The sequence below is a fragment of the Spea bombifrons genome, chromosome 5 (assembly GCF_027358695.1).
Source record: "Spea bombifrons isolate aSpeBom1 chromosome 5, aSpeBom1.2.pri, whole genome shotgun sequence".
Lineage (NCBI taxonomy): Eukaryota > Metazoa > Chordata > Amphibia > Anura > Pelobatidae > Spea > Spea bombifrons.
In genome coordinates this window covers 82344283-82367199 of record NC_071091.1, presented here as the reverse complement: position 1 = coordinate 82367199, position 22917 = coordinate 82344283, and the positions used below count along the sequence as shown (strand labels likewise).

The 22917-nt window shown below is 37.2% G+C and overlaps 1 protein-coding gene across 1 annotated transcript in view; it reads left to right on the top strand.

The window, feature by feature from the left end:
* The window catches only part of NOL4 (nucleolar protein 4), a 123655-nt gene that overhangs the window by 84385 nt on the left and 16353 nt on the right, over positions 1–22917 (top strand). Inside the window, exons 6-9 of the mRNA XM_053466172.1 lie at positions 6517–6800; positions 12265–12444; positions 14358–14549; positions 19130–19243. Coding sequence (XP_053322147.1) covers positions 6517–6800; positions 12265–12444; positions 14358–14549; positions 19130–19243 — 770 coding nt within the window. The remainder of the gene's footprint in view (positions 1–6516; positions 6801–12264; positions 12445–14357; positions 14550–19129; positions 19244–22917) is intronic.

Sequence of the window (22917 nt, the reverse complement as noted above, 5' to 3'; positions counted from 1 at the left end):
GAGGAAGCGAGCTGCACATTACTCACCACCTTAAGACGGACACTAAAGGGTTAATATGGTACCAGAAAGTAGTCAGCTGTAACAAAGCAAAAGGGAAATGCCAGTTATTAAGGGGAGCCTTGTGATATTCTGCATGAAGTGTTCATCGCTCTTAGACTAGTGCTTGGGGACAACAGTGCCACCTACTGGGAAAAGCGAGAGCGACATGCATTACAGCCCTTGGACATTTCCGTGGAAGACCTGTCTGTATGCTGATCCAGCAGCTTGCACTTTGCGAGCTGTTTTTAATTTAATAATTTATCACAGTGCATGCTGTGAATCACTCGCCCAAGGACAGTGATACTTGGCTGTTTATCTTGCGTTTCATTGATATGTAAATCGTTCACTGTTAACATTTTCCATCTGCACATATTTTAGTTACGATCTGAATATCGAACAAACCAGTTCAATGTAGTAAAGTAAAGTCTTACATGGATTGTATTATCTACACTTTTTTAAGAACTCGCTATCTAGTGGCCCAAAATGAATTAAAACAAAGAATCTTGCGGCTGGCCACTCCACTTTCCATTCTTAGACATAAACCTTGGTTAATCCATGATTCACTTTGGCCTGCTTTTTCCTTTTTAGCCGATGCATAAATCACGAGTCCCCTGACACTTTGGCATATAGATAAACCGAGGAGACGGTCAGGTGACTGGAGCCAGTGAATGGAAATTAATTTGTATGGGTGACAGGTTAATTGTACTGCGTGTCACACATCCCACTATGAAGGTATTTCAATAGTCAAGGTTAGAGAATGTAAATATAATAAACCATCGGTAGTAGGCAACCCATCACTTACAGTGCGGCACTTCATACACAGTTAATAACGAATAATTGATAATTCATTACGTTTGTAAATCTGTTATTCATTGCGTAAAGTGCTGAAGTGTTTATGCTATTTGGCCAGAATATAACCACTAGTCCACTATGTACCGGGGCGGTATTTAATATAAAAATAATTCAGTGGTAAATCAGTTGGCATTTGTAAGCACGCTAATTAAAAAGGGATGATAATCATACAAACTACATCATTAGCGCTATATGAAAGTATTGTGCCACCATCTCCATCACACTAGAATGTCATATCTAATTACTTTGTTATGTGACATCCTAGTATGTGATGGTAATCTGTATGCTGTGCTAGCAGTTATTATTTTTTAGATCTTTGAAAAAATGGATTCTAGCCTACATTCTTAGATCCCAAACTAAAGGAATTGTTTATTTTTTATATATATATATATATATATATATATATATATATATATATATATAAAATAATAAACAATTCCTTTAGTTTGGGATCTAAGAATGTAGGCTAGAATCCATTATATATATATAAATATGTATATATAATCAGTGTTGAAGGGAGTTTTCCTGATAACTGATATTGTAAAGGGTTATAGCCTCTATTTCTCGTTTCCTGTCTTTTCCATCTCATCTAGTTAACAAACCTAACCTACATCATGCAGGTACCATCATGCTGTCAATACCATCTGTTGCCAATTAGTCCTGCGTGCTGCTTTGTCCTCACAATAAATAAATCTATGTAAAAGATATAGAAGCAGAGATGGCATCTTACCTTTGCCCGTGGAGGCACTCCGATATTCTTAAAAAAATCTAATTTAGACATGCCTAGTTAGAGATGACCATTTGCATAGTAAACATGCAATACGGTGAGTTTTAGATGCTCCTTTAAAAGCCCCCACCAAAGCTGTGTGTTAAATAGGTACTACGCTTCTATGAGTGTTACAAACCTTGTATAGAAACCAGGCTCGTCCTGAAAGCATTCATCTCACAGCAATTAGCGGTAATGGGTAATGCACAGATCAGATTGACACTAAAAACATGCTGAGAACAGTCCTGAATTTGACAAAATAGCTATAAAAGTGAGTGTTTTATATTAATCTGGCAATCGGAAAATATACAAAAAACATTATATAGGATGACTGAAGAAGTATGTGTCTCCTTATACCTTAAGTCCATAGTGGAAAAGAAAAAGTGATCTTTAGAAAATGTGTTACTAATTAACATTAGTTAACAAACAATTAGAGTAACGTAATAAGAGAATTGAATTTTCAGCACCCCAGTCATCTCAGGACACAATACATGAATCAATTCATCAAGACACGCAGCCTGTAGTCTGATTTACTAAAACCACTAACTCAACTAGTTCCATGTTTGGTATTGAGTATATTGAGTCGACAGATTCTACATGAAGAAGACATTTTCCTAAAGTATTAATATTTTCAACTGCACTTGCCTTCAGCTTGAGGTGACCCTGCTGACCGTCCTAGGACTCTTTTTCAAGTTGTATCCTTGTAATTAGCAGAGCTCCTTGCCTGCATGGTGTAAATTCTTGATTTAGTAAATCATTTTATGCAAAATAGCATCAGCACCAGGCAAGTGTCACAATATATAAACCCCGTAATTTCTATAAAAATTAATGAAGGGACGACACTAGGACTGACAAATGCATATGTTCATTTGTGAATGATTCTGTCCCAGTATGGTTCTCCTGATAAGTCTAAACGTCAGCTAGGAAACATTTATCACCGAAAAACCTATAAGGGTAATTTATCAAAGTCCCTTGGCCTGCTAGTGAAACTGATAGTAGTCTCTTGATGAATAAATACAAACACAGAAACATAGGATTTGTAGCCGAATGTTTGTAATAAGTAGACCTGGATGGCATACCCCTGAAAATATAAAATGTCCAAAGTGAAACCCTTTTGTTTGAGGGTGTTTAGAGTGATGGCGAGGGGCAAAGCTTTACTGAGACCTGTAATTTGTGACCTACAAAAAAAAAACATAAGGACAAGAAAGAGGGTCGGGGCATTTGAGTCCAAAGTGGAACTATCCATCCTAACTAGAAAGATTCTCTCATAGGAACTCTCGATTTAAACTTTTATTGACTCAAGCTTAAAAATCTGATTAATATGTTTTAATGGTAAAAGAGGGGTGACAGCCTGGCCCTATTGCCCAGTGCTGTGGCTGTATTGATCACTGTGAACAACGGTGCTGATTATGTATTACATGTGATTGCGCATGCTTGCCTAAGCTCTTTATGCCTATAGTGCATTTACAAAAAATGACAAAAAACACATATTTCTCATTCTAAATTCCACACAGCTAATGCAAAGATTCCCAGGGATTTTCATATACATTTACCTATATACAGGGTGCCCCACCAAAGTGTATATTTCTAAAAGCATATTTCTAAAAAAAACAATTTCGCAAAGGTCATTCCAACAGCCATTTCCACACCAACCCTTGTATATCATGTAGCAGTAATCTAATTGAGCATTTCTATACACTCTTTACACACTGTTTTTCTTAGAATTTCTTTCATAGAATAAGTGTCACTGTTGAAAACATACCTAATTAATATTAGTTTATTTTGAATGTTTTGGAATGGAATAAAGGACCAAAACACACACTGCACATTTTTAGGGTTTTTTTTTATTTCAATGTATTTGGGTTCAGGAGTAGCAACGTTTTTTTTTTACTTGTGGATGTTTTTTTAAATATAATTTTCTTTTTTAAAACACGTTTTCCGCTATTTTCTGTCAAGTGCAGTGCAGAATGAATAAATATTCTGTTTATCTTTGCCTTCTGCCATGTGTTTTTCTATTGGTAAATTGGAGTCTTTAGTCAGTGTTGATAGCTTCCAGTACCTTTTTTGGGTTACCAAAAAGCTTTTGGTACCTCAAATTGGTAAGCGCGATTGTGGTTAACTAGTATAAAATAAATAAATAATATAACTTGCATTGTAGTGGAGTCACAAAGTAATGAAATAACCTTTTTGAAACATATCATGCTATTTTATACATTGGAATGTTACTATTAACAAATTAAAGTAGTACGGTGCCATAGCAACAGTTACCTTGATTATGCTGTGCAGTTTGTAATGTTGCAGCATTTTCTACACATGTACCTTATACGTTCCCAATTTACTCTTTTTTATATTCTTAAACCTTATAGTCCAAAGGGCATTGTCCCAGAAGTATTGTTGCTTTGGCTTTTATAGGGGTGGTCACAGTTTCTGATGATCAATTAATCAAGGCCATTTGATTGATTAACAGCCCCTGTCTGCTACTTAGCATCATAATCCCTATAGAAGCAGTAATGGTGTACTTAGTTTTTCACACATGGCTTCTCCATTTTGGCCTTATTTTTGTTGACTAAATCATGGCCCAGTAAGTACTTTCTTTTTCAAGTGACTGTATATATATATATATATATATATATATATATATATATACACATCATCTATTTTTTTTATTGTTTTGCTGTTCAAAAAGATAAACTCATCTCTCTGATAATGTATTTCCTAATTGATATTAAGCATGTTGGAATCCCAAAGCCTTCGTATGACAAGTGGCGGTTTCCTTTCATAGCAAACAGAAATTAGCAGAATTGTATTTATATGGACATAAAAAAATCTCATATGTTTATTATTAAATGTAAAACAAATTCACAGGGAATCCAAATGAAAGGCTCTCCCGCACATTATGACTAAAACCATTTTTAATTAGGAAGACAAATGATTCAAACCTCAGGAAGGCCTTTTATTTCTCTCAGATGTAGGGACGGAATATAAGCTCTAATTGGAAGTATAATGTGTGCCCATCCAAGCACTGTATAAACTACCAGAAGACGCTTTATCAGCAGACAGCCCTTCACATATCAGTGTTGATTATTTTTGTGAATGAAGGCATTGCTCACTTTCTCATTCCTTTCCCTCAACTTAACATGTTTATCACTACAGTCAATAATGCTCTCTCCTTTTACTTAATGATAAAAAGGTTTTGTACCGTGTTAGCCGTTGAGAAAACAGGAGAAAAGTTAAAATGATACCATTTATTGGCTAACTGAGAGTTTGATTGCGAGCTTTCGAGACCAAGTTGTTAGGTCCCTTCCTCAGGCATTAATCAGGATTAATCAGGATTAATGCCTGAGGAAGGGACCTAACAACTTGGTCTCGAAAGCTCGCAATCAAACTCTCAGTTAGCCAATAAATGGTATCATTTTAACTATACTTTTCTCCTTTTACTTAATGAACATTCTGCCCAATTCAACTAGATGCCAAGTCAACACATGATTAGCTACCGTACCTCTAGCTCAGTACCAACAAGATGATAGATAATAAGACCCAAGCTGTTGAAGCAGGGAATTGCCTGGGATGCCACATGCAAAGTCTAGCTCGTTGCCCTTCTTTCAATGACATACTTAGATGCTTAGGCTGCAATAGGCCAAATAGCCTCACTATGCCATCAGTTACACTCTCCATTTACTTTTTCCGACTGTATTCTAGATTCATAAATGATCGATGCTTTTAAATTTCGAAACCAGTGGGTCCACCACTTTACTTTCAAAACACTGAATGCTCTTATGGGTAATGTCCATCTTTGAAGGATAATCAACAGAAAGCTTGCTTCCATTGCTTTATAAAATGGTGCCAAATTATTTTTATGATTATACACAGCTTGCTAAAAAAAACATGCTGCTTGTTTCCGAAAATATTTTGCTACGCACACTGCACCCAATCAGTATTTTTGCTTCCTATGGAGCAATGTGCAATACTGACTATGAAAGGAATGGAACTGATTGTAGCAAATGCAAGTATGCCTTCATCAGTCCACATACGGTATATCATAGTTTTTATTTTTAATCAGAATCACACAGAATGGTCCTGTTTGCATTAAAACAATATTTAAGAGGTTATATTTTGGGTACATAAAGGAACCCATATTATTTCTTAAGCTCTATACAGCACTTCCGTTTTGCAATTGACCGGGAAGCCCAGATTTTTGTATGCATGGACTTGCATTAAGAAAAAAGATTCTATATGTCAATCACATAGAACATTGTGAAATAAGCTTTGGGGCAAGCTTTGGTGGGGTTGGGAGGAATATTTATTTCATTTCTTATAGAACCACAGTAGCATAACTAGTAAGTCTAGAAATAATATAAAGGATGTAAACATAAATGTTTTTATTATATAAAAATGCTGTGACGCTTTCAGGACTAACTAAATGCAGCTGTACCTTATAAATAAAAACAGTTTTATAAAATCTTAGCTACCGCAGCATGAACATTTTTGCATTGCCTATAGGCTGCGTGATGATAATAATGTAAAACCTGTGGCATTGGTTGTAAGAGCTAGAGATTTCATTTGGCTTCAGAATGTATCTGACTCCTTATTTTGGTATTTTTTTGAACGGCAATCGCAAATGGCACCAGTGTCGCTTATATGATGAAAATACCCCAGAGAAAAACTATACATTTTGTTGTGGTTGGATATTTGGCCATTATGTTAAAAAACATACAAAATTAATAGATTAATCTACATATTTTTATATATATATATAATTGAGAAATGAACCAAATGAATCATTTTGCATTCTGAATCTTTGCAATATATATATATTTATATGTTACATATAATGTATGCTGTACATGCATGTTTTACAGATGATTCAGCTGCAGAAAGCATTAGTGGCAATGAAACAGTGGGACACAGTTCCAACACTACAGGAGGACCTCACGGCAGGGAGACCACAGAAGCCAGCAGCAATGGAAAAGCCATTACAGAACAAGATGAACAGCCCTTGAATCTGAGCGACTGCCCCCTGACTACGCCACTAAATCCCGAATTCCGAATAGATGACCACAGCAGCAATGGCAAAACCAAGTACAAGAACCTATTAATCAGCGATATCAAGATGGAACGGGATACAAGGGAGAATGGAAGCAAGGTACATCTCACCCTTTGCTGCTTGCATGTCATGTTTTATATGAATGTATTATAGAACTTTGATGGAATATTTCAGTCTTGGAGCATATGGTATTTGTGTGGCCTCTTCTGATCAGTGTTATCCACTGGTATGGGTTTGCATCTGCTAACACTTGGCTTATTTTGCATTTGACATTTCAGAGTTTAAGTGCCCATGAAAAGAAAGGAGGGTTGCAATATACTGATTCGAATTAGAGCGAGGAATCTGGCTTTTAGGATCTGTAAGGTGTGTGCATGCTATATATTGAGCCCGTGCTTAGTGTAACACGAGTTCCGCTCCTAAGGTTATGTTGTTGCCTTGGTTAGGTTGCTATAGTAGCATCCTTGGAACACAAAGTGACTGTTACGCAATGGGCAAAGTGCATTATTGCGGTGGTATGTGAAAAGAGCTCTGCGCCCAGCATATACGTATAGATGTACAATAAGGTATTCTCAGTGAGGTGGCACACATTCCACATGTATTGAGTTCTCTGAGTTAACCACAAGAGATGCCAGTAACAGTATGATGCCACCAGCCAAAGGCTTTCAGCTTTTCAGAACTGCTTCTAGCATGCTCTGGTCCTGGAGAGAACCTTTAATAGATTATAGATATAAATGATATAAAAGAAATGAAAAAATACAAAAAACAACATTGGCTCCATCCTTTTCTATAAATAATAACAATAATAACTGTTGTTATTACTGTTGCGATGCTATATATCGCTGTGAGAGTGTGGCCTCTGCGGACTGTAAACCGTGAGCAGCTGCCCACATTGTCCATTGGTAAAGCGTCCCTGCCAGCAGCTTGTGTTGCAGATGCTGCCTGTCCTCCCTTATGTCTGTGACATCAGTTTATCCTTACCATCTTTATATATTCCTAAATACGCTATATTGCCTTAGGTCAGTTTGAAGATTTTTTATTTGGTAACTACAGGTATATGGAAAATGGTCCCATTGTATGCTTTTCATTGTTCTTTGGGTATCGTAAGATTCTTGCTCCAAATTCAGGACATGCCATTTAGGGTTTTTTTATGTAACACAATATTATGCAATTTGCCAGTGTTAAGTTCTCTTTTTCACATTTCTTAAAAAAGTCACAACTTTGGATAACGCAGAAAATGTACTGTTAGAATGTTTAAGGCTTCACTAATTCAGGTAAATCACTTAATTCAAGATTGCATGCAACATGGGAATTCATGTCAGCTGAATAGCCCCGCGTTTGACTGACAGTAATGTTAAGTATTTCTATCTTACCCTGTTTTCCTCTAATTGATTGTTTGAATTTTTAACAACTCCCAGTTATTACATAATGTAGAAATCAATATGAAAATGTGCCTCTTAACACTGTTATGCGGGCTGTGTTTTCTGTAGACATTTGCTTGTCTGTCTCTAATGTTAATCTGTTACTTTGTCACTTACATGTTTATTTCAACGTGTGTTCTTATGTCTTATCAATAAGTTGTTACTCAGTCAGTCCCATGAGCTGTCATGCTCTCCTCTGGCTAGGTCAAGTCCAGATGGTTTGGCTTTAAATTATAGTTTAATTTTAGAACGATTAATCTGTATAAATCATGCGTAACCTATGGAAAAACTGTCGCTGCCGAGTTCTAGATACCCACTAACTCCCAGCACCAATATATTGTCTAATGGAGTAAAGTTGGCCTAAATATGAAGTACTTTGGAGCACAGGCTTTATTCAGTGCCATATCCAGGCCAGTCTGTTTGCTTAAGAGTAAGGCCGTGTCCGTGACTCTCATTCATAGTACACTCCTGAGGCTATTTACTGATCGCTAGGTGTTATTATGCAATGGTAGCAATATTTATATATATTAACCCATACCTAAAGGAAATAAAGCAATCTTCATTTTAATTGGAGATAAATGGAATGGTTAATGCCCCCCACCTGGGCATGTATTTATTTCTTGCATATAAATAGCCATACATATTTATGGATCTGGAGTGATATTGTTTATTAATAGTATTTGTCATTCTGACAGTGTCTTTGCCAGAGTTCTTTCTTTGGTCATTTACAGAATATGTAAATTGACCTTTTAGGACATCCTTTATGAAGACTTTGCTGATTATACCAACTAGCAGGAATCCCCTCATCGTGGCCCCCATTCATTAATTATCTGCTGCATCCCTCTGATCGTGCTTCCTTCGGCAGAAGTATCGCATGACTTTACACCATCATCTTTCTCACCTATTCCAAATTATAATGAGCTGTGCATCCTTTCATTTATTCCCCACTTCCACTTTTGACCTTTATTTAATATGCTGCAAAGCCTTCATTCATTTCAAATTCATTCATTGCACATTTTATTCAGGATATCCGTGAGCTAATGAAAACACGGGCAGCTTAGAAAACAACATCATCAACACGTGGAGTCTGGCAGGGCCAACGTATCAATGGGGATGGTATCGGGGTCCAATGCTTTAACTCTTTTGAGTGCCACCAAGGTTTTCCCTCCCCTCCAAACAGCAGCGTTTAATGCAAACATGCCAAATCCTGGCCTGTACGTGTAGGTGACGGCCGGTTAACGGTGATGGAAGAAGATTAATTTTGACAACTGGATATTTTTATTTGTGATTTTGCTAACAAGCACGAATATCATGCCTTAAGGTTAATGGCTATAAATCATTTTCAAAGTGGCTGATGACAGAAAACTATAAAGGAAAAACTAAAGCTGCAGTTTGCCCGTTGAAGTAACCTCTGAGGTTTTGAAAGCTTGTCATTTCAAATATAACATAGCTCCATATAAAATCTAACGCTGTTTATTCATTGTGAGGTTTATAGATGGAACTCCTGCCTCCTGTGCACATACTTCTTTATATTTCAAAGGACCAAGAGGGACCCCTTTGTTTTAGGGGGTGTGGCTAGTGGATGGGGGGTGTTGGAGGTGACTTTGTGTCTTTGGCACTGTGATACACTCAGCAAACCTTCTGGGCTTCCAGGGGAGGTCTTTGGGTCCCAAAGAGGATCTGTCCTTTTCAAACAGGCACACTTGGGAGGTATGAACCCGGCCTATCTGTATGCTGCTAGCGTTACTATTGGAAATGTATTCATCTTTAGTGGCCCCTTCATGAGCCACACTAAACAACAGAGAGCCCTGCATACGCATCACGAAGTCAATGTGAAGGTTCTAGGAGGGTTTTAGTTTACTGAGCTGCCTGTATCCCTGTGAAATGTTATTATTGTTCTTGGTGATTTCAGTACACAGCAGGCAGAGTACAAACCACAGGACGGAAAGCTGAAAGATGTGTATGATGTGTAGTAGAAATATGTGTATTGAATGCTGGTATGTCTCCATATGCAAAACATCCATATTGTACTGCATACATGTATAATGCACAATATCATCAGGGACTAAGCACATGCCCAAAGCACCAATTTGGTTGGCAAACGTAGACGCTTAATAGTGACCCCATCCAATCCCGTATTCTGTGTTTTCCACATCCACATCTGCTTTTAATGCGTGAAATGCCGATGTAGAATATTTGTGGATCCTCTAGATTGTAAGCTTGCGATCAGGGCCCTCTTTACCTAATGTGTCGGTTTGTCTTAGTCTGTCAGTTCTAGTTTCGGCAGACCCTTTGAATGTATGCGCTGTACAATTTGCTGAGTAAAATGTTGGTGCTATGTAAATTAGTGATAATAATAAAAATAATAATAATAACACCTGTTACAGAGTAGGTATACAGAAAATATGTAGTACGTATATTACACAGAGATGGCAAGTGATTCTGGTTTGGGGTGAAATATATAGGTGTCACACGTGCCTGGCAAATTACGTGAGGGGCGTAAAGATGTATAAACAGAATAAGCGGTCTTCATAAATACTTCATGAGATACACTCTTTTATATCGCTTATTTGTGCACCTCTTGGCATGACTGATGCATTCTGGAAAATGTAATCACATACATTTTGTGACATCTTTTTGATTATCTCCCCTTCATTGTCCCATTATTTATAATATTTATTATTTAATATAACTACAAAAGATAACATATTATTGATATATAAATATTTAATCAATAGCTCTAGATTGTAAGCTCTTATGAACAGGGCTCTCCTCACCTGTTGTCTCTGTAAGTCAATTTGTTATGTTACATACTACTTGTCATGTCCTGTTTACCCATTGTACAGAGCTACGGAATATGATGGCGCTATATAAGATAATAAATAATAATAATAGCAAGAAAGTAATAATCCCATCTACAATGTCTTTGCTGTTCTAAAACCCAGACATTATAATAATTTTAATAATAATAGTCATGCCACTTCCAATGTCATAAATAACAGCTTAGATCTATTAGTTAGAATAATACAGAAAATAATGACTATAATGAAAAGGTGGGAATAAAGTGACCTGCTAAATGGAAAGTTAGCATCGCAGATACTGCTATTTTCTCAATAAAATTTCACAGCATGCTAATACGTCTCCTCAGACAAAGCATATAAATATATCTCATTAGCTCATTTAAGATGTCCATAAATTCAGGTACCTATTCAAAGAGTCAAGATTGCACAAACATCATTACCGACCCCCGCAGCTTGATCCTGCCCTCCCCCTGGGTGTATAAAGTTTCAGCAACCTGATTAATTGTATTAAAAGCTGGATACGAAGAAAGTGAGTCCCATGCATGCTTTCTGTACAATAACAAAACACCGCACACATTTTACAGGCTAATCTGTTTCTATTATGTTATCATTACAATTTTATCCTTGATTTCATTGTTATGGTTCTACAGTTTTACTGGAAAACAATGGTATGATGATGTCATTTAATAGAAAAAAATATCTATATACAGTTTTGCAGTATATTCGTTTGATGGAGTTAACGAATGTATTTGCGGGTAAAGTGCTTTGTGTGTTGCATAGGATTTGACATTTCTATGCACATTATGTATAAAGAGCAATTTTGGCCCAAAGTAATAAAACAGGAACAATCCATTAATTGCTATGGTAATTGCACCAACTTTAGCACTTTGAACCAGAATGTTTCTTTCAATTGTTATTATCTAGGTAAATAAGTATCATAAATATGCTTTAACGTACAAAGATATATCAGTTTGTTCATAGTAATCCTTCCTTGGAAAGCCTAGAAGGCTACTAAACAGCATAGTTGGGCCATAAGGAAGATTACGGAGTCTAGCCTGCCATTATTTAGGGGCAGCAGACTTTCAACTACTTAAATAAGTTTATAAAACCAACAAGCAACCACAATGCTATGGGAATCTATCCTCAAAATGTACATATAGCTTCATTTCTTCAATTGAGTTTCCATACGTATACATGTTATTTTCTTTAAAATGTAATATACTTTGGAGATTAAATGCTCCATCCTTGCTCAGCGTATTGTACTCGCACTATTCAATTAATGGCTTAACCCATTGAACGCCATGTAAAAAGGCTATGGTGCTGATACATGTGTGTTTGTTTCAGTCCCCTGCACACAGCTACTCCAGCTACGACTCTGGTAAAAATGAAAGTGTAGGTGGATGTGGTGAAGACCTCTCTTTGAATCGGGGAGACGATGATGAAGATGACCACGATGATCATGAAGATATGGAGAAGGCAACAGAATCGGATGGAGTAGAAGCAGAGCGACTTAAAGCTTTTAATGTAAGTGAATATTTAGTGTCATGTTGTATGAAACTAATATAGCAATAATAGTCTTTCTCGGGGTATAGAGAAGTACCAGACCTTTGGCTCTCCAACTAGACCTTCCATCATGTTATGCCAGGAATCACTTGATGACAGAAAGATATAGTTGTCGTCTCACCAAAGCTTGTGTTCAGTGTATACTGTGCAGATACCAATATTTTGATATATTTTTAGTTTCAATATTCTCACATGTATCAGCAAATCTTCCAAAGTCCCGATGTATATGTATGACAGAAAACTGATTCGTTATGCTAGCTTATGCCACAGATCTCTGTTTCTTTAGGTAAAACTATGAAACGAAATATTTTCTAAACAATTAAAATGACTGGAAACAAAAACACAAGCAATCGTTGATTAGTGACAGTTCCTCTTTAAATTCCTTTATTAACATATTGTGGTGGAAAGTTACTGAACGTATTTGTAATCTCATTGAAGGAACAGATTCATAGCTTTCCGCACAAAGTTTTTTTGTGAACTCAATGTCGGGAAACAAGCCATTGATTCTCAGTAGTGATTGCTTTCTTAAACACTTTAAAGAGAACCACGCTTCATTATTACAAATGCTTATAATATCAAACAACTACAACTGATAAGCATTGATATCGTAAGGCACAGGGGTTTGTGTGATACAGGCTACTAATTCTTCATATTATTTCACAAAATGCAAAACACATGCCCATAGTTGCTTATTATTAACATTCTACAAACACTTGTAGAATTAGGAGATAGACGGTGATTCCATGCCATGCCAGGCTAACAAGTTGTAATCCAGGGTATATGTGCAGTCGGTCTACGAAGACAAATATTGGATTTAGGGTGTCTTTTTGGGTTGTTGTTTGGTGTCTTCTTGTTTTTAACATGGATGATTTTCAGTAGCCTACGTCAGCCACTTTACATGTGTTAGAAATTAAATACAATTCTACACGGCACTTTTCAAACTTTCTGTGATGTTAAGATCGTCTTTGTAGACAGGGAGGTGAGAATTCCCTTACGTTCTGTACGGGAATAAATGAATGATTACAAATAAGTCCTGTGTTAGTTTTCTGAAACTGCCTTCATAAAACATGACAGAAAAAAATAACATTTTATAGGAACAGTCCAATCTCCTTATGATGTTGTTATTAGCAATAAAAATATACTACTGACAATTGAAAATACAAATGTGTGAGATTTTAAAACATGGTTGTTGCTGAACAGTCTCAAAGCTCATGGAAGTAAGAGTAATCTGCAGACTCATAGGGGTAGGTATGGATAAAATGGGCTTCGGGTGCAAAGTTTCAAAGGAGATATCATCACCAGCATAACCAGTGAATAATATTTTTTATATAACCTCCACCGTGTTTAAGAATAAGAGAAGTTAACTTAAATGGTGTGAGCGGCAATTCCGAGATGCTAGTGGTGTGATAGAAAAGGACTCAGCGGCTATTTTGCAAACTACAAAAATCGCTAAAGATTCCTTGGAAGTGTATTGTCTGATATACCATTATTATGTTTTGTTCCTGATCTGTACCTTAGCTACAAATGTTTACCTTCATGTTGACCAAAAAACTGCTTTATTCTGATTCAAACTGAAAATCTCTGTGGGACAATAAGCAGAGTACCTTAAATCAATATTAGTCAGGCTGTATAAGAAGATCAACCTTAATGTTACGTTTCATTCTTTCCGACTTGCTAATTGTTACAGTCTGCCCTTCTGCTTTTGATATGAAATTACTATATGCAGGAGCTGCGGTTGGTGTAGAATGTCAGCTCTTATTGCGAAGCGCATTTATTTTCCAAAGCAAAGTTTCTTTTCGGGTCAGAAATGAAAGGTAGTAATAGAAGAGCGCAGCCCTCCAACCCCTTCTCCTCTGTCTCCCTCTTACCAACAGATGTTTGTAAGGCTGTTTGTAGATGAAAACTTGGACCGAATGGTCCCTATCTCTAAGCAGCCCAAAGAAAAGATCCAGGCTATCATTGACTCATGCAGGCGACAATTCCCTGAGTACCAAGAACGTGCCAGAAAACGTATACGCACTTACCTCAAGTCCTGCAGGCGGATGAAAAGAAGTGGTTTTGAGATGGTGAGTTTTGACGTAAAATCAAGCCCATCAAAACCCCCCATACGTAATTTCATGGCACTATTTTGTTTTCATCTTAGTGTCTACCCAACCCTACCCAATGATTTTAGATCAAAACATATTTTTTTCTTTATTATTATTTTTTTTTAATCCTCTCATCATTCCTGATTTATTTCCCATTTGTGGCTTAAACAAAACATGCCTGTGGAATAAGTGTGGCATTTTATATTAACATGTGTAATCATTTATAATCACCTGAAATGAGAATACACCTGAGAATGTATAAATATGAACATGTTTACCGTGCCTGATTCTAGAATTCTGGTGCCCATCAGGCACAGAGTCTTTAGGTCTCATTGATTCAGATTTAGTTGAAGTTCACCAAAAGGGATATTTGATATGGAACCTAGTTATAAAATATAAAGATGCATTGAGCATCATCACGGTTAGTGGTAAGGGCTGTATTTGGGCTGAACTATCTTTTCTCTATCCGAGTTATACAACCTTTTCAGAATAGTGTCTGGTTTAAAAAGCTTGCTGCTTTGGATTTAGTTAACGGTCTTTATTACTAATCAGCTTATCGTTTGTTTAGTGTCTGGGGTTGCATTAAAGTATTTAAACGACACAGTGAATTTGTGTATTTACTTGGGCAGATTGGGAAATATATATATCAATCACGTATGTTCCCCTTACATTCAGCATTTGGTAGGGTAGTTGTATGGTGCTGTTTATCAGCTAGTAGACCAAAGGTTTCTCATTCTCGTCCGAATACAGAAAAACGTGCAGTTAGGATTTGGCATAAAACTAGTTGTTACTTCTGGCTCTGTCACCTGGCCTTGGCTTTTCCTGTTTGGCCAAAATCAAGTATTGGTAAAACCATAGTCACGCAAAGATTAAAGACATAGTCATACCCAGGAACGCTCCACATTTGACTGAGTCTCTGGGTGAAGCTCTTCTCTCTCCAGTCTCCTGGTCAGTTTCTTCTTTCTTTGGGCCATGCCCACTACTGCCCATATTCCACCTACTACCCACCCACTCTCCACCTACTACCCACCCACTCTCCCCTCCCACTGAAAGCAATCTGAAGCTATTCAAGCATACCGCTAGTGGAACACACACATATCTAGCCATGAAAAAACATAAAAAACAGGCTAGCTGGACATTATTAGAATGTCATACACTGATACAAAGGTAGTGAGCAGGAGTGTGGAGTGAAGGAAGTCTAAGGTGAATTAGAGTCTGGCTATCAACCTGTAGCATCATCATCTCTGATTAAACAGCTGTGTTGGTGCACATTTACAACTTTTTAAATATACATATATGTCAGCAGAATCCTTATCTACATTTCTGTGCAGCAAAGGTTTCAGAGGGCAGTTATTTTCATTATACATTATACAAAGTAACTGGTCCATTGTGTTGGAGCACTCTGTGTGTGGCACCGCTATTGTTTTATCTTTAACATGTTTGATGCACAATACACTCAATAAAATATGAAATTGCTGGCTAAAGCAAACGAGAAATAGATAAATATTGAAGTGGTAAGAAGATATATTAAATGCATGACTAGCGGCAGAAGATGAGTGGGTGAGCATTAAAGGCGTGCTTGACAGATAGAATTAAAGCAGAAGTGACTTTTCCACCACACAGTGGTACATCTGACTGTTATCGGCTGGAAAGAGTTTATATATCTGTGATTATAAGAGCAGGTTTTGAGACTAAACTTGAAGTGTAAAGTTCGGTGGCTCTTGGATATCGCTAGCCACGCAGAATAGCACTGTTTGAGAGCTGAACATCACTGGCAAGAAAAAACTCCCCCTGAAACCAAAGCATTTCAAACTTCGCCCCCAGCGGCACTATGTCTTGGGCCGGCCCTGTGTGTGAGGACAAAAGGACACATTACAAATATATTGCTCCTATTTTTATTGACCCACACAATTACCTTGTGGGCTAAAGCAGGTTTTTTATTTAATAGTAAATGACCCATCAATGTTTTTTAGCAGCGCAGAATACACGTTAAGTGCAAAATCCAAATACCATTCTTTGCTTGGTGTTACAAGGCCTACGATGTATTGTTGAGTACTAATTGACTTAATTTGACCTCCACTTCTCAAAATGTTTTAGCAATGGCTCAAATATAACGAGTAATTGTAGAAAAAAGAAAGACTTCTTTTAAGGAACACATTTTCCCATTGACTGACATTATATTTCTGAGAAATATTACACACTATATTTATTCCAGTCATAATGGGAATAATACATGCATTCTTCTGTACCGCAATTAACTTTTTATGCATCAGCACAGGCATAAAATATATGCAACCTTCAGACTGTCCTCAAAGAACGAGCCCTGCAACAGTAAAGTGCACAATCTCGGTGTGAAGATAGTGAGGGAATAGCTGCGTGTTACATCATAGTGAAAATAGAAACATCTCTTTAAAACCTCAGTGTGAATAGGACATTCCATTTGTAGCTGGAGGATATGCAAGGCCACAGAGAGAGCTTATTTGTTGGAGACCTTGAACTTTGCGGGGTTATTTTACATTACGCTAAACAACATTTCACTCTTGACAAAGGCCTATTCCGCCAAAACCTGGGTGAATCTCCATGGCATGTTTATTCCTTTCTATTATTTGGTATTGCTTTTAGAGGCGACTACTTTTGGCAATCTGTACTATATATGGCATGGATTTATATTTTTCTTCATTGTTTTTCTTGTTGGCATGTTTGGATGTAACCTACATGCTGGCACCCATTCCATATATATATGTATTTGTAAAAAATTTTTAGTTTTGTTGTGTGTGCACTCTGGAGCCCTTATTATACATATTTAATTTAAGCATATCCTGCACCAGAACCTTGGAATCAGGTTAAATACAGTATTCTACATTCCATATCTATACTGCATTGTCATTATAATTACTTTTGGAACTGTATCGAATACAGCTCTAAACAGCAGCTAAGTTAATGGTATTTAGACCAGAGTTACCTACAGAGACTTAACGGAGATTCTGCCCTACTCTTGCAATATTACCCTATTGTTGTTTCTGCCAAATTATTGGCACGATCACGTTACCATCCTATGAACCAAGTAGAATATTGTTAGAGGTGTAGAATTGTCCCCACTGCCACGTAATATATGTGTGTGTTCTTAATCAATACTGGTTGGTAGCCAAATGCATTTCCTGCGCCTAGGATGAAGGTATAAAGATACATATCAAGAGAAAGTACATTGCTCTATTACACTTTATTGTGTGATTTCTAAAGGAAAATGCAGGGCACAAAAAACGGTTTTAAATAAATATGATATGCTTCAAGTTTGCGTCTTTCAAAAAACACAATTGCTTGCTTTTACTGTAAAATGCAGGTAAACATATGGTATAGGTTATTTTATTTTACTATCTGCCCTAAAATGAGCAACAATTGTGAGTTACCAGTATTTAAGAGTTTACAATGAAAATGACCCCTGGCAACAGCGAGCCAGTCTTTGGAGATGAAACGGCTGCCCTGGATGGCCAGCAACCACCTGCCATACCTGAGCTTTTGGGACAGATCCAGAGATAAGCGTATTGCAAGTTAAACATACAGAACGTTCTTGGTAGTTGGTTTACATTATGGCCAAGTATCCATGACTCTCAAACGCTCCAATTCATAAACAAAGCTCTTGGTAGTTACTTTACCTTATGAAGGACCAACTACCAGTGGATTCCAGCTTCAAGAATAGCTTGGGTTGCTCTTTATAAAGCATTTTTAAATCAGTGACATTTCTTGGAAGTCACCACATTCGTTGACCTAGATATTATGCAGGGCCATCTCATCTGTTACTGCAAAGGAAAAAAGGGAGGGACGGCCCTTAATAATATATAGTGAATTCAGGGAGTTGTAAACTCACACATCAACTCCTGCTTTAGTGAATAAACTCCAATATGTGTGTATTGGATTGCTATTTCTTTAATCTTGTTTTAATGTAATGTAACTACTGCATTCCTCTGATATTAATGGGGGTTTAATCCCAGAAAACCATTATTGATTATACTGCTATTTTTATTGGTTTAGATAACCACAGCCTTAGTGGTGCCATAGTGATTGGATATGTAGGGCTATTAATCTAGAGCCTTTGGTGCCTCAATCTGGCATTGAGAAGAAGACAAAGTGGAAACTGGCAGTAGCCTGATTCTCTGGGGCAAACGTGTATGAATCACAGAAAAGAGATGATTTACATCAAACAGGCACAGCTTATTATTATAATGTGTCTGTAAACATAAATGCGTTTGTTGGGGCATCTTGTCAGGACACTTCCTTTTCTAGAACCGCTTTACTGTAATAAGAAGAATGCACGCACCTGCTATATCACTTAATAAAGCAGATTCAAAGCAATGAACCCATGTGGTGGGGTTATGGTGGGTAGTCTTCATTTTCCATCCGTTCCAGTCTTGTTTCCCCCTTTCAGTTGTTGTCTACATGTGCTCCTTCACGTGGCATTTATTTCAGCAAGTTCCCCCTCGTGTCCACAAAACAATGCAAAGTATGATGGATTGTGTTGTCAGGTCATTAATTGTTTTATGTACATGTTTTGTTTTTTCTAGTCTCGGCCTATCCCTTCACATCTTACTTCGGCTGTAGCGGAAAGCATCCTGGCATCAGCTTGCGAAAGCGAAAGCCGAAATGCTGCCAAGAGGATGAGATTAGATAAACCACAGGTAATTTTAAAGTTCTTAGGAAACGTGTATAATGCTGAGAATGTGTGAAAGTGACAGAGGAATACATTACTACCACTGATTATTAATTCCAGCAGTTCAATGTTCAATAATCAGAATGGTTCTAGTTTCTCCCCATCCGGTGGAACAAAGTCTGTGTCTGATCTTCCCACAGCAAACAATTACATCCAGTTTACTGGGAAACAAAGTATTGTCCATATCTCTGTGCAGTAAGGTATAGTTGATTCCTATGAAATTACACGTGTAGTAGTCTTATCCTCTATAGTAACACCGCTGAATTCACCGCTGCTAACGCATTTATCTTATGAAGGCGAGTATATAATACATTGTGGAATTGATTTATCAAATCCCTTAACAGCAGTTGGTGGCCGGAAGACTTGCTGTAATTCAGTACCCAGGCCTCTGATACATATTATTGACACCTCTGTTATATACTATTGACACGAGCAGAATATAAATTACTGGCCTGGGAAATTCAGCAACCATTGAGTTTTATGTTTGTTAACATTTTAATGAGCTTTAGAGATGTGTTTCCATAAAACAAATGTATAATTATACAGACCGTGGCGAGGTTAAGAGATCATACAGCAGTGTCCTGTATGATGTATCCTGATAATCCGGCGGCTTTTAATAATGTTAGGGTTCTTTGAAGCATGACCTTGTTATAGAACAGTAGCTACTTAAGTTCCACTTACACAAGTATTATTTACTTTGTAATATCGTGAGCAAATAAGCCTTAATAAACTATAAGAAACCTAAGTAATGTACGTGTGAAGCTGTAAAAACCCCCTATATATATATATATATATATATATATATATATATATATATAAATATATACACACATATATACACACATATATACACATATATATATATATTAGGCAGGTAGACTTTCCACTGATGCAGTACAAATGAGAGGATATTGGGGTGGCATTTTGCCCATCGATTGTTGTGATGGCTTTACCATGTTAAGTTTTTGTATGTTAGATATCAGTTCCCATTATATGTAGGTCACGCTATAAGGTCAAGTGGATAGGAGGTGATCAAATAAGGTACAGACCATAGGTCATGTACTGTTAATGCATGTGAAACACCATCTTTCACTGGAAACAAAGCCATTTCATGATGTAAATACTACTTAATGGCATGTCTCGTTTGCATTTATGGGCTTATTAACCAATAACAGGAGAGGTGGAACAACATTTATTTATTTATTTTGCTTGGATCAAAAAGAACGGTCTGTTTTTGTTGTTTTTTTGCATGGCTGCTTGGTTTCCCAGTTTGCTGATGCTGACCCATCACACAGGAGTCACGAGGCTGATGGCTCAGACGGGGCACAGTTTTATTTATGGGGGGCAGTGCACTGGAGGCCATGTGTAAATGCAGATACCCAGTGATCCTAATTGAACGGGATCAATGGACGGACCCCCGACCTCACTCTAAAATCATGCGTGGACAGATGGACTCCTGAGAAGAGGATAAACAAACAGGCATGGCTCTCCCTTTAAGATGCAAATGCTTCTACCATGCTCGTAGTAATTAAACCCCCACGCTCCTCTATGAGAGAAGCAATCAAAATAATCCACTACGTGACGTAAGACTCAGGACTGTAATGGGCTAAAGATGATATAGGCTAGTTTCATGTTAGCCATGAGAGGAAAATGAGAGCCGTAATACATTTTTATTTTTATTTACATGCAGGGTGCCAATCCTGCAGGGGAAGCTTGCTGGGTTTTGCCCTTCCTAATGCATAGTAATATCAGAAAGTTCCCAGTTTAGTAAAATACACATCTCCAAGCCCCGCGACAGAAGAAGAGATTTTACTTTTGTTTGTGTTGCAGGAATTTTACGTCTTACACATTCTTTTTATCTTTTATGTATCACAAGGAATGTATCAGTTATTACTGGATACCTCATGACGATAGCACTGAAATAAATATATAGGGAGGAGTAAAAAAATACAAAAGTACATTTAATGCGTTATATCTCTCACAGAGCGGCTGTTTCTTTAATTACAGAAAAAAGTGAGGGTGTAAATATATATATATATATAAAACTCTCGACATTAAGTATTTCAGGTATTGCTTTTAGTTTCTAAGGACTCTAGAGGAAGATGAAGACAGCTATTAGGTCTCTGACAAAGCAATTATGGCCTAGACACATTTTCTGCAGGATGACCCGACATTTGCCTCTGGATAGTTGTCATAGCAACAGCCCGTACAGAACAGTTTCATGCAAGTGTTTACACTGAATAGAAGTACTTCTCTAATGCCATCCGTTTTCATGTTAATTAAGTGCATGTGTGCTGCCACTTATCAGGCGCTGCCGGCATCGCTTTATCATTCCAGTGGTGGTTTTTTTTAATGTAGTATTTTGTTTTTTAAGCACACATAGATGTATACAGTTATCATAAAGATTTATCCGTAGCCAATCAGAAAGCATCATTAGTTTCATTTGGTTACCTGGTAACGAGACAATGATGCCAGTGAGGAACATTCCAAACGAGAGGTCCAGCTGCTAAAGCCCTGAATAGGTAACCTAACCTGCGTGGAGCATAGCTGTAAATCAATCTTATATTTAGATATCGTAAGCATATTAAGGGAGCCGCTGTGTACGGGTGCAGTCTAACCAGTGTTAACTCATTGAGCACCAAAAGTTTTCTAACTCATTTAATCCGTAAATACTATGTTATTAAATAAATCGTCCCCACATTCCAATTGTTTAATGTATCTACTCGTTACACTATTACTGTGAGCAGTCACTGTATTTTGAGGTCTTGGGAATAAGTACCCCAAAAGAGATTTTTCAGGGTGCAATGCTTGTTTACATAATTACATGGGACAACAAGGCCATCATTATCAGCGTTTGGTTCATGTGCGAGGCTGAAGGTATTTTGGTATGAAGCTGTATGAAATACCTAAATCAATTCTAGTTTGTAGCACGGGAAATATGTGTAAATTAAATATACTGGGCACCTTGTAACGGTTTAAATGTTTTCTATAGTGAATAGTCTGCAGCATGTTGATATTGAACTACCCAATATTTTTACTTGTAACGCCAACTTTTTGTAGTAGTAGCAGAAGGCGCTGTTTTCAGCTTCATACTGAAAGAATCAAAGAGTTATCACATTAGTATGTATGGGGGAGCCTGTGCACTCCGCTGTTTAGGATTCAGATCCCTCTGTCCTTTTTTCTTTACCAGATGCCCCTTTTTGTTTTTTAGGTGCTCAGAATGTTTAGTGGGTATGAGTATCACAGTGTTTTACCCCAATAATGTGTAAAGAAGCAGAAAATATCTTATAAATTAAGAATTATTCTTCTTGTGAATACCTTCGTTTGTTACTTAAATAACTTTCAATTGCTTGCAAAGTCATAAAAAGTGTTACTAAAGCCCTGTGCCTTAACCAACTGTTTAATTACACTCAAGTCATAAGTGTCCCTTTTGGCCATTAGAAGTGTTGGGAGGTATGTGTCACACCAACCGGTGTAGTACGTACACGGACTGGCTACCCGGTAGAGATGGCACAGCCAATTTCAGTATGTGAGGGGTTAATTCAATTGTATAGGCATGTGGCGCCAAAAGGTCTTTTAAGATAAATTGGTCTTTTGAAGCTGGGACTCCAACCAAGGCCCTCTGCAAGGTGTGAAATTTCA